General features: G+C 44.4%; 1 protein-coding gene across 1 annotated transcript in view; it reads left to right on the top strand.

The window, feature by feature from the left end:
* The window catches only part of LOC119407602 (mitotic spindle positioning), a 15,436-nt gene that overhangs the window by 1,132 nt on the left and 787 nt on the right, over window positions 1-13,517 (top strand). Inside the window, exons 2-4 of the mRNA XM_037674424.1 lie at window positions 2,754-4,671; window positions 11,554-11,765; window positions 11,880-11,918. Coding sequence (XP_037530352.1) covers window positions 2,832-4,671; window positions 11,554-11,765; window positions 11,880-11,918 — 2,091 coding nt within the window. The 5' untranslated portion in view covers window positions 2,754-2,831. The remainder of the gene's footprint in view (window positions 1-2,753; window positions 4,672-11,553; window positions 11,766-11,879; window positions 11,919-13,517) is intronic.

Raw genomic sequence — 13,517 nt, 5'->3', positions numbered from 1 at the left:
TGGTCACGCTGCAGGATGCGTTCAGGTGCTCTGTGGTCACTCTGCAGGATGCGTTCAGGTGCTCTCTGGTCTCGCTGCAGGATGCGTTCAGGTGCTCTGTGGTCCTCTGAGTCTTTGAATGGTCCTGTCACCTCAGTAGAGTTTAATGAGGTCATTTCCTGTCAGCTTTTCCACTCTTGTGTTTTATGGGTTGGATTCAAACCTTTGACCTGCTCGCAGGCTTCATTTTTATGATCAGGGAACTTTGATCAGATTTGTTTTAATGGGGTCATCAATGGGAGGATCATCTCTGCTTTTATCTACAGGCTTGCAGTTTGATAACAGATTGATTGGGTCACATGACCTCAGATCATGTTCTACCCTTCATTTCCCAAATACTTGAAAAAGTTTTCTCCAGTCAGCTTCACTCTCATTTATCAAACAAAAGCTCAAACGGACTCTCAGTCGGGTTTTCACCGTCTGCTCTCATACAAATCAGAAATCATCTTCCCATCGCTGCTGACTCACGTCTTCTGTCCCTTGTCGTCCTCCTCGACCCGAGTGTGGACTTTGACAACATCTGTCTCCTCAACCGACTCACTTCCGTCCGCAGTCCTCGTGCTCCCCTCGACTGGATTAAGTTTTGTCTCTGTGGCTGCGCTCGGTTCATTCAGCTTCAGTCTTCCCTCATCTCTACTGGTATGCCACAAGTTTCTGTTCTTGGGCCCCTCCTCTTCATCACATATCATTTTCATCTGAGTCATATCGTCTGTAAATTTTTCATTCATTCAACCTTTATTTAAACAGATATTGAGCCTCGAAGACTCATTTACAAGTGAGACCTGTTCAGACAGACGTGTTGTGCAGATGACACCCAGCTGTACTTGTCTAGCAGACTGATTTCTGCTCTCCCACCCTCCAGCCACACTGATTGTCTCACTGAGCTCAATCACTGGTTTCTAACAATTTTCTCACACAGTGATTAAACAGAACTCATCCCTTTAACACACTTACTTTCCAAATCTGAATGTTTTCTCCTCCCCTTTAACAGCTCACTGCGTTCCCCTCCCCTCAGGTCAGGCTTGGGGTCTTCCTCGACAGCTTCCTGTCCTTCACATCCCACACCAGTGATGTCACTCCGGCTGCTTATTTCCACCTGCGTAACAATCGTCTCCGTCTTTCTCTCACCTCTCGTTCCACTGCCATCCTTGTCCAGTCTTGTGACGCCCTGGATTGGTTATTGTAATTTTCTTTTTTTGGCGTCCCCAATAAACTCCTTCATAAGCTCAAGATGGTTCACAACTCTGCTGCCTGTGTCGTGACCCTAACCCCCTCCTATAATCACATCGCTCTCATCCTGCAGCAGCTTCACTGGCTCCAGATCAAATCCTGCGTCTGCTTCAAAATTATTCTTCACACTTTAAAGCCGTCCAACATCTTGCCCCTCCTATTTTATCTGACCTTCTACATATATCCATCTCCTCGTCCTGGAGGGCTTCAACAGCTTCAGTCTGCTCCTGGACTCTGGAGCATCTGACCTACGAAACATCCCCGCTCTCTGTTCAGAGCTGGTCTGAACATCCTTCTCTTCAGATTAACCTGTCCTTAATGTACTCGGGTGTACTTCCAGTTTGAACGTCTGCTTTTCTTGGATATTTTTGAACTCTTATTGTTACCCTTTTTTCTGCTGTATCGTGGTTTTTAGTGTGCTTAAAGGTGCTTTTTAAATAAAATTTATTATTATTAAATGATGGAACAGAAAGTTAGAGTTGGAATTACACTGATTTCAGTTCCACGGTGCTTTGCGTTAAAGTGCCTGTAGGATGTTTTTTCCTACAAATGCAAAATATTCATTCATTCTTTCAACTTTATTTCTGCAGGTGAGTCTCATTGAGCCTCGAGGGCTCATCTACAAGAGAGACCTGATTAAACAAAGAGTGATGACAACAGTAGACAACCATAAGAAAGTATATAAATTGAAAAATAAATGGAAGAAAATTATATTAAAAAACAGAACAAAAACAGCTACTGGTACATTATCAAGTGATGTAAAATACTAAAAACTTATGGAAATAAATATGGAAGAAATTTAAATAATACACATGATTTTCGGGTAAAAACGTAACAGAAACCCATTTTCTGTCACAGAACGGCATAATTTTGTTTAGAAGTTAGGCGACAACCGAGGGACCAGATCTGCTTGACCACCACGTTGATCTTTCAGCTGCACCAGGGGCTCAAACATTTAAAGAGCGGCCCCCATAACTACTGCTCTACCATCTGATGATTGATGAACTTTTGTCTTCTGACCCCTCTATGTCTCTCTCTCTGATCAGGACTCAAAATAATCTAAATCTCAGATTATTCTCTACTGTAGCAATGTTCTGTTCACATGCAGGAATTCCCCTTTGACATCACTTCCTGTTACTGTGTGTGTATTTTCAGTGACCGTATATCTCAACAACTGCTCATCTTGGCAGGGGGACTTTTTAATTTTTTTGCAGTACCTTATATGTGTTATCGTTACAGTATTGCATTATATTTATCAAAAGGTTTGATTCAAAGGCGCTTCAAGTTTAGCAGAATTCAGGTTGTTTATTTGTAATGTGTTCTGGTAGTTCCCTGCCTTCACACGTTACAGGTCATATGAAGCCAGAATGTTTCCATGGCACCCCTTTGTATCTGTGGTTATTGTTTTATTGTGTTGTGTCTTCAGATTGTCCCTGAGTTGTTTTGTCTTATCTGGTGGTCCTCAGGTTGTTTTGTCTCTGCAGATTTTTCGGAGCTCCGTCCGTCGTCGTCTTCCATCAGATTGCCCCCCCTCTGCTGGCTCAGCAGCGCCCCCTGCAGATATGAACAGCACTCCAAAGAAGTGGGTGCTGAAGCCTCATTCCCCACTGCTGCAACCTTCAGACCTGCGCACCATTGCTGGTCCTACCCCTGACCTGGACGACCAGGATTCTGACTCTTCAGTTTTGGTCTTGCAGCAGAGTGACGGGTCCTTAAACGAACTGGTCCAGGCCCGGCAGATCGTTGTGTCACATGATGGGAACTCCAGTAGTGATGAGTGGCAGCCCAGCAGCCCGAGCAGCAGCTCTGGCTCTCACTGTGGCTTCTACTCATTTGTGGAGGATGCCAAAAGTCCTGAAGCCCAGCAGAACCAAGCCTGGATGGTGTCACCACAGCGGCAGACCCAAATGGCCATCCTGAAAGAGGAGAAGGAATTCAAACTACAGACCTACAACAACAGCAGGAAGCCAGAGAGTCTGTTTTCAGTGAGTAATGAAGACTCGGAGTACAAGATGCATTCATATAATGGCATCAGAGTGGATGAGGAAGAGGAGAAACACCTTCGCATGGAGATCATTCGTAGCCAAGCTCCCAAGAAGAACCAAATAGAACCACCAAAACCAGTGGAGACTCCAGATCCAGTCTTGGCTACAGATAGACTGATAGAAGGTTTCAGTTTGAGCTTCAATCCTGACAGTTTAGGACCAAACTCTCCTCACCTTGTAGATCCTGAAACCATCGATAAGGAGCAGATCAACTTCAGCACTGCCAGACAGAAATTTATGCAGATGGAACAAGAGCAACTGGAAGAAATCCTCAGCCCAGTCAAGTCCTCCAGAAGACAACTGGACGTGATTCCTGATGTGTTTGTGTCGAGAAAATTGAATATTTCTGGTTCTACAGAAACGAGTGATGATCCAACTCTGATTAAAGCAGCAGAGGAAGATGAGACAAGTTCTGAGAGGAACGTACCAGTGTTTGAGAGTCTTAGTAGACCGAGTGGTGGGTTTGATGATCTGGACTTTGGCCTTGAAGAACCTCTTGTGGAGGTGGCCAGCAGCTATCCCAGTGATGACGGCATGTCTAGCAACACTCAGCAAGACAACTGGACAAGCAAACCCACAGTGCGCCATGAAACCCCCATTGAAAGAGAGATCCGGTTAGCTCAGGAACGTGAGGAGGATCTGCGACGTTCTAGAGGGCTGACGCACAGTTGTGCTCAAAGAGAGATGGTCCAGATCAGAACCAGGCGCTCACAGCTGTCTCTGGCACCTGACAGAATCCACGAGAAGAACACAGTGGGGTTCATCCTCCACAGTAAGAGTCAAAGGGAGGACCAGAGGAAAGTGTCACCTCAGCAACAAGACAAATTTCTTGAACAAGACACTCAAGACCTTCCATTAGACCTGGAGGACATCAGGACAAAGGCTGAACCACAAAATGAGAACAAGAGCACAGGAGAAATGCTAGAGTCTGGGTCTGAAACAGATGAAGTCTTCCTTCCTCCATGCTGTCCTCACCGACATCCTGAAGAAGCCTGGTCCTACCAAACCTCCCCCTTCATTACAAGAGACTCTGAAGTCCAGGACACAAGACGTTTCCACCAGGATCAAACCGCTTTGTTTTCTTCTTTTTCAAATTCCCCAACACCAACAACTCTCAGTGAAACGGCTCCTCAGTCCTGGAGGGAGAACCTGGAGACCACTGGCCTGCAGTCCAGAGGACAAGGAGCTCCAGATTTCATTGAGAAAGAGATTGAAGAGGATCTGAGACGGGAACAAGAGCTAAGGGAGTTGAGAGAATCCATAAAAGAAAACAGCCAACCACCCTTCTCTCCAGCTCCTCTGGTGGAACAGGCATCCAACATGGCTGTCAGGCAGTTCTACCCTCCAATAAATACAGGTACATAGTTCTTCCTGATGGAACCGAGCCTTTTAGGGATCAGGTTCAGGTTTATTTGTTGAAGTTTAAAGTTCATTTCTAACAGTCATTCAGGAACAGCAAATGATAACTATTTGTTGGGTATCAGAGCTGTTACTAACTGAACTAAGAAAATCAACTGAATATGAAGCTCAGGATCTGTAGGGGTGGACCTCCAAACACCCTCAAGAACTTCCTAAAACATCTAGTTCTGTGTTTATGATGCAGTACATCATGACGTCAGACAAAGTCTTGTTAAGACCACCACACGGACAACACATTCAGTCGAAAATATACTCAAAGACAAAAGGTCTCTGATACGAAGTGAAATCCTTACTTCTGCAGATAACATTATTTTCTTATTACCATCTAAAATCAAAGGATGTTTATAAAAGACATTTTATAAACAAATAAATTCAGAGAAATAAAACTTATAGGGTGGGCTAGAATTTGAAAGAAAGTTTATAAGGGAAGCAGGTAGATGTGAAGGCATCTTTCTCTCGATCAGAAGCTTAACAACCCCAGAAAATAATAAGGTTGTCAAGTAACACCTATTGCTTTACACATCTGAACACACATACAGTAGAAGCTAACGAGCTTGTTTTCATATCTGACATTGAGCAAACTGGTCAAACCTCTGACCACTAACTGGAATTGAAGTGTGACCTCTGACCACTAACCAGGTCTGAAGGGTGACCCTTAATCACTAACGGGGTTTAAATGGTGACCTCTGATCGCTCAGGAGTTGAAAGGTAACCCCTTACTGTTAAAAGAGGTTAAAGAGTGACAGCTGATTAATTAGAGAAAATAACTGTAATTAGATGGGTAGGAAGGTGTTGGGTGTGTCATCTGGACAGAGAAAAGATAAGTAAATGAGTCCCTGAGATTCAATGGGATTAACCTGTATAAAAAAAGGTTGAATGAAAAGGAAACCTGGTGGTGGAATAGTGAAGTGCAGGAAGCTGTTCAGAAAAAGAGGCTAGCCATGAAGAAATGTGACTATGAGAGGACTGAAGAGAGGAGATGGGGATAAGGAGATGCAACATAGATCAAAGAGAGAGGTAGCAAATGCAAAGCAGAAGGTGCATGATGAGTTGTATGGGAAGCTAGACACTAAAGTACAAGTACAATGTACTTGCATCCTCTGCCCTCACTCTAACCACCTCCATGACTTCTCTAACTGCATCCATATGTCTCCTTTTAGGTCTTCCTCTTTGTCTTTTTCCTGTCTAACATCCTTCTACCAATATACCCACTGTCCCTCCTCTGGACATGTCCAAACCATCTCAGTCTGGCCTCTAACTTTATCTCTCATTTGTTCAACCTGCTCTGTACCTCTGTACCCATTCTTGTCTCTCCTAAGGAGAACCGCAACATCTTCATTTCTGCCACTTCCAGTTCTGTCTACTGTCTTTTTGTCCATGTCTCTGTCTCCAGACCATACAACATGGCTGGTCTCACCATTGTCTTGTAAACTTTTCCTTTGACCTTTGCTGACACCCTTTAGTCGCAAATCACTCCTGAAACTTTTCTCCATCCTACATGGACTCTCTTCTTAACTTCTTTACCACACTCCCCATTTTCTTGGACAGTGGACCCCAAGTCTTTGAAGTCCTGCACCTTTGTAACCTCTGCTCCTTGTAGCCTCACTGTTCCACCGGCCTCCTTGTCACTCACACACATACTTTGTCTTACTAGGGCTGACTTTCATTCCTCTTTTTTCATGTACTTACCTCCACCTCTCCAAGTTCTCTTCCACCTGTTCCCTGTTCTCACTACAGATCATAATGTCATCTGCAAACATCATAGTGCACAGGGATTCCTGCCTGACCTCATCTGTTAGTCAGTCCATCACCAGACCAAACAAGAAGGGGCTCAGAGCCAATCCTTGATGCACTCCTACCTTCAACTTGAAGCTATCTGTCATTCCTACAGCACATCTCACCACTGTCCTGCTGTCCTCACATGTCCTGTACCAGTCTAACATACTTCTCTGCCACTCCAGATTTCTTCATGCAATACCACACCTCCTCCCTTGGCACTCTGTCAGTTGCTTTTTCCAAATCCAAACGGACGCAATGCAGTTTTTTCTGACCCTCTCTTTACTTCTCCATCAACATCCTCAAAGCAAAGATGGCATCTGTGGTGCTCTTTTTTTGCATTAAACCATACTGCTGCTCACAGATAGTCACCTCTTGTCTAAGTCTTGCTTCCACAACTCTCTCCCAGATCTTCATCGTGTGACTCATCAACTTAATTCCCCTGTAGTTGCTACAACTCTGTACATCACCCTTGTTCTTAAAAATGGCCACCAGCACACTTCATTCCTCAGGCATTTCTCACCCTCAAATATGCCACTGAATATCTGAGTCAAAAACCTCATTGCCATCTCTGCTAGACATTTTCAAACCTCCACTGATATATCAGGTCCTACTGCCTTCATTCTTTTCAGAGTTTTCTGGACTTCACCCTCACTAATCTCTCCAACTTCCTGGTCCACAGTTTCTATGACCTCTACTCTTCTTTCTCTTTCATTCTCTTCATTCATTAGCTTCTCAAAACACTCCTTCCATCTCCCTGTCTCACACTCCTCACTTGTTAGAACATTACCATTATTATATTTAACAAGCCTAACCTGCTGCACATCCTTTCCAGTCTGATCCCTCTGTCTTGTCATTTAGTACAAATCCTTCTCTCCCTCTTTAGTGTCCAGTCTCCCATACAACTCATTGTACACCTTCTGCTTTGTCTTAGCTACCTCCCTCTTTGCTCTACGTCCCATCTCCTTATATTCCTGTCTCCTCTCTTCAGTCCTCTCTCTGTCATATTTCTTCTTGGCTAACCTCTTTCTTTGAACAGCTTCCTGCACTTCACTATTCCACCACCAGGTCTCCTGATCATCCATTCTCTATCCAGATGACACACCAAGTACCTTCCTACCTGTCTCTCTAATTACTGTTGCTGTAGTAGTCCAGTCATCTGGAAGCTCTTTCTTACCACCCAGAGCCTTTAACAGCTCCTCTCTGAACTTCTCACAACATTCTTCCTTCTTCATCTTCCACCATTTGGTCGTCTTCTCTGATTTTACTCTCTTTCTCTTCTTCACAACAACAGTCATTCTACACACAACCATCCGATGCTGTCTGGCCACACTCTCCCCTGCCACAACCTTACAGTCTCCAATCTCCCTCAGGTTTCCGCTTCTACACAGAATGTAGTCGACCTGCGTACTCCTTCCTCCACTCTTATAGGTCACTCTATGCTCCTCCCTCTTTTGGAAACAGGTGTTGACTACAGCCATTTCCATTCTCTTGGTAAAATCCACCACCATCTGTCCTTCCTGGTTTCTTTTCTTGACACCAAACCTACCCATCACTTCCTCATCCTCTGTTTCCTTCACCAACATGTCCATTCAGGTCTGCTCCCATCACCACTCTCTCCTCCCTGGGAATACTCTCCATCACTTCATCCAGATCTTTACAAAATGTATCTTTCTCCTCCTCATCACATCCAACCTGTGGAGCATAACCACTGATGATGTTTAGCATCAGACCTTCTACTTCTACCTTCAGACACATCATCCTATCTGACACTCTTTTCAATTCTACTACAAGCCGGATTCCAAAAAAGTTGGGACACTAAACAAATTGTGAATAAAAACTGAATGCAATGATGTGGAGGTGCCAATATCTAATACTTTATTCAGAATAGAACACAAATCACAGATCAAAAGTTTAAACTGAGATAATGTTTCATTTTAACGGAAAAATCTGTTGTTTCCAAATTTCATGGTGTCAACAAATCCCAAAAAAGTTGGGACAAGTCCATTTTTACCACTGTGTGGCATCCCCCCTTCTTCTTCCAACACTCAACAGACGTCTGGGGACAGAGGAGACCAGTTTCTCCAGTTTAGAAATAGGAACACTCTCCCATTCATGTCTAATACAGGCCTCTAACTGTTCAATCATCTTGGGCCTTCTTTGTGGCACCTTCCTCTTTATGATGCGCCAAATGTTCTCTATAGGTGAAAGATCTGGACTGCAGGCTGGCCATTTCAGTACCCGGATCCTTCTCCTACGTAGCCATGATGTTGTGATTGCTGCAGAATGTGGTCTGGCATTATCGTGTTGAAAAATGCAGGGTCTTCCCTGAAAGAGATGACGTCTAGATGGGAGCATATGTTGTTCTAGAACCTGAACATAGTTCTCTGCATTAATGGTGCCTTTCCAGACATGCAAGCTGCCCATGCCACAAGCGCTCATGCAACCCCATACCATCAGTGATGCAGGCTTCTGAACGGAGCGTGGATAACAACTTGGGCTATCCTTGTCCTCTCTGGTCCGGATGACATGGCGTCCCAGTGTTCCATAAAGAACTTCAAATCGTGACTCATCTGACCACAGAACAGTCTTCCATTTTGCCACACTCCATTTTAAATGACCCCTGGCCCAGTGCAAACGTCTGAGCTTGTGGAGCTTGCTTAGAAATGGCTTCCTCTTTGCACTGTAGAGTTTCAGCTGGCAACGGCGGATGGCACGGTGGATTGTGTTCACTGACAATGCTTTCTGGAAGTATTCCTGAGCCCATTCTGTTATTTCCTTGACAGTGGCATTCCTGTTTGAGGTGCAGTGACGTTTAAGAGCCCGGAGATCACGAGCATCCAGTAGAGTTTTACGGCCTTGACCCTTACGCACAGCGATTGTTCCAGATTCTCTGAATCTTTTGATGATGTTATGCACGGTTGATGATGATAACTTAAAAGTCTTTGCTATTTTACGCTGGGTAACACCATTCTGGTATTGCTGCACTATCTTTCTGCACAACAATGGTGGAATTGGTGATTCTCTTACCATCTTGGCTTCTGAGAGACACTGACACTCTGAGAAGCTCTTTTTATACCCAATCATGTTGTCAATTGACCTAATTAGTGTTAATTGGTCTTCCAGCTGTTCGTTATATGCTCAATTTCCTTTTTCCAGCCACTTATTGCTACTTGTCCCAACTTTTTTGGGATTTGTTGACACTGTGAAATTTTGAATCAACACATTTTCCTTTAAAATGTTACATTTACTCAGATTAAACTTTTGATCTGTCATCTATGTTATATTACGAATAAAATATTGATATTTGCCATCTCCACATCATTGCATTCAGTTTTTATTCACAATTTGTTTAGTGTCCCAACTTTTTTGGAATCCGGTTTGTACATTCTTTGTCAACTCCTCCTTCAGGACCACCCTTACTCCATTTCTCTTTCTATCCACACCATGGTAAAACAGTTTAAACCCTGCTCTAATGCTGCGAGCCTTGCTGCCCTTCCACTTGGTCTCTTGGACACATAAAACCTCTACCTTCCTTCTCTGCATCATTCATTCAACCTTTATTTAGACAGGTTAATCCCACTGAGCCTCGGGGACTCATTTACAAAGGAGACCTGATTTTAACAAAAAGAGTGATGACAACAGTAGACAACAACAACAATAGACAATCATAAAAGAAGCATACAAATTTTTTAAAAATATAAATTAAAATAAAATGGCAACCAAAAGGAAACCATATGGGCAACTGGGCAAGTGCCCAGGGACCCACGATCTCTAGGGGCCCAGGGCAGTGAGGGCACAAGCAAAATATCTGGTTATCTCCTGCTTTCCTTGGAGCCCTGCGCTGCACAGAGAGACTGCAGCGCTTCTGCTGCATTTGGGCCGCCCCGCCTCCTCCCAGCGCCGCTGCTGCAGCTCTGTCTTGTTTTTTCAGATCCTACATGGCACGACCTGTCAATCAATCCAGTAGGCGTGTCAGCAACTGACCAATCGACGACTGGCATCAAATTGTCCCATTTGAATATATAATTTTTAATTAATTGAATCAGCTGTTGGTCAGGCCACTTCTTGTTGTGCCATTAACTCTAAAATATTTATTGAATCAAGTACTTGTGTAGGTAAAACTAGATGTTAAACAACCTGTTAAAATACACCAGAATGCAGGAAATGGCATCTACTTTATTCAAAATTTTCTGGGGGAGGACACCCAGACACCCCCATCAGTGTACCCCCCCCCCCCCCCAATTACAAATGCTTCTGACACCAATGGCCAACACGTTGCTAAACAAGTGCACATATGGTGTCATACGGTGTTCAAAGTGCGTTCAACTTAACTCAGTCTTGATGATTTGCGTCAACAAGAGGACATGGTAGCATTTATAGTTCTATGAGCGTTTGGATTTTTATACATAAAAATACACTTGATCTTTAGAATTTAAGTATATTTACTGTATTTTGCCAGATTATGGTGATTCTGGGGTCGTGATGATGGGGCCCTTGAAGATTGTTGCCCAGGGTACAGCGAAGTGTTAATCTGGCCCTGAATGTACCAGTTAGTCTGCGTGAAGTTAATGATGACCAGTTAACCAGTGCATACCACCATCATGTCAGCCAGCTCTCTACCTTTGCCTGTCATTGTCCCCACATTTAGAGTTGCAACCCTCAGTCCTAGGTTCTTCACTTTCCTCTTCTCTGTCTCCTGACACGTTTCCCTCCTCTTGGTCTTCGACCAGATCCATAAAGAATGAATAACTAAATGAGACTAAATTCCAGGCAAACCAAAGGACATCCCGGTCTTCTGTAAATCAGTTACTGGATTTTATGCAACACAAGAGTCAGTTTTTATTATCAGGACAGAGACCTGAAGAAGGCGGTGCTGTTGATTCTGATCCGCCGATTCAAATCAACTGGCCTGTCCTCAGTCCACCTGCTCTCAGACACGGCCCACCTGTAAAAATAACTGGGACTAAAAGAATAAAATCGTTTTTTCTGATTTCAACATGTGTGACGTCACATGTCGCTGATTTATTTTCCTGTGCCTCAGAAAAAGCTGTCAGTGTGTCCTCTACTCCTCCTGGAGTCCATCTGCCTTCCGTCTCCTTCGTCACTGCTAAGCCCTGGGCCTCGACACCCCCTCCTGCCTTCTACTCTTCGGAGGGGGACCGGATGGTTTCTTTGGTTCCTCGAAGTCTGACAGAGTCTCTACTGAAGGACTTTGAAGAGCATAAAGCCAAACTGAAGCTAGATGAAAGCTCTGTGAGTGTTTGCTTCTGCTCATATAGTTTGTAGCTTCCTGTTTTCTGCATGGGAGGCACATTATGAAAAATAGAAGGTTCAGTTTTGTCACAACAACTTTTATCTGTTTTTCAGTATGCAGGAATCCAGCTGTTTGATGACATCAACAATGAGGTATCCAGTAGCACCTTCTTCTTCTTCTGTAACTTCTATATTACCAGTAACACATGCAACACCAGTTATCCCTGTAACATTAACCCCAGGTAGACCAGTAACCCTTGTAACATTAATAACACCAGCAACACCAGTAACCCCAGTAACACCTATGGCATCAGTAACACGTGTAATACCAGTTATCCATGTAATATCATTAACCATAGGTAAACTTGTCACACCAGTGACACCACTAACCCCCAGTAACACAAACACCAGTAATATCAGCAACATCAGTAATTTTAGCAACACCAGTAACAAAAACAATACCAGTAATGCCAGCAACATCATTAAGGCCTGTAGCACCAGTAGCAACTGTAACACCAGTAACACTAGCAACACATCAGTAACACCAGTAACACCAGTGACACCAGTAACACTAGCAACACATCAGTAGCACCAGTAACACCAGTGACACCAGTAACACTAGCAACACATCAATAGCACCAGTAACACCAGTGACACCAGTAACACTAGCAACACATTAGTAGCACCAGTGACACCAGTAACACTAGCAACACATTAGTAGCACCAGTGACACCAGTAACACTAGCAACACATCAGTAGCACCAGTGACACCAGTGACACCAGTAACACTAGCAACACATCAGTAGCACCAGTAACACCAGTGACACCAGTAACCTAACTATCTTCTGTAACACCAGAGGCTAAAAGGTCCTTTAAGGTGGATATCGTGGCACTTTCCCACGGCCTCAACTCTCCTTGGATCCGCCCCACGTTGCACCAGTTAAGGGCATGCACACTGCCAGTACCACCCACTCAGCCCGGTCTATGGGACCACCTCGTTTGTGGTTCCAAGCTCTGAGAGGCTGATTTTGACGTAAGCAGACGGCAGCTGTTGACTGACCAGCAGAGCTACATCACTGGATGACCTGCCCTGCAAAACTGCAAGCTACATCTGAACCTCCACTTCCTCATCGTGTTGATGGGCGGGGCCACAAGGAATGAGCACATTTACAGAGAGCTATCGGGTGTAGCATGGCTGCACCGAGACTTGTAAGGAGTGCCAGGATAATTTAAAGAAATTCAAGTCCGATTATAGAGCGATTAAGGACCACAAGCGTAGTGGCTCAAACACAATGACCAGTTACGATCCTGCCCACTTTGCATCGACGATCAGAGCAGGGACACGTGTCCGCCTCCACTGAGGTGGCAATCCATCTACACACGAGAAGAACCGAGAAGATGAGAGCCGAGTGGAGCCGCACTTACCAATGGCCAAGCAGCAATAGAGCCGGCCCTCTATGTAGTGATTCGCACTGGCTTTATATCTGCAGGTGGGGATTGTAAATTGGGGATTAGCCCCGCCCTCCAATCTGAAGGTGGGGATTAGCCCTGCCCCTCCTTATAAAGTTGGCAGTTGGCTAACTCCACGATTTAAGAAGAATTTTACTTAATATTCACTTAACAGACTCAGAGATTGACAGGTGCTGGGACATCACCATGGTAACCATGAGCTACATCTAATTTGTCATCATATTAACCCCCCCCCCACACACACACACACACACACACACACACACACACACACACACACAC

Source organism: Nematolebias whitei, chromosome 3 (genome assembly GCF_014905685.2).
Source record: "Nematolebias whitei isolate Nwh7 chromosome 3, NemWhi1, whole genome shotgun sequence".
NCBI classification, from domain to species: domain Eukaryota; kingdom Metazoa; phylum Chordata; class Actinopteri; order Cyprinodontiformes; family Rivulidae; genus Nematolebias; species Nematolebias whitei.
This window is presented reverse-complemented; position numbering and strand designations above follow the sequence as displayed.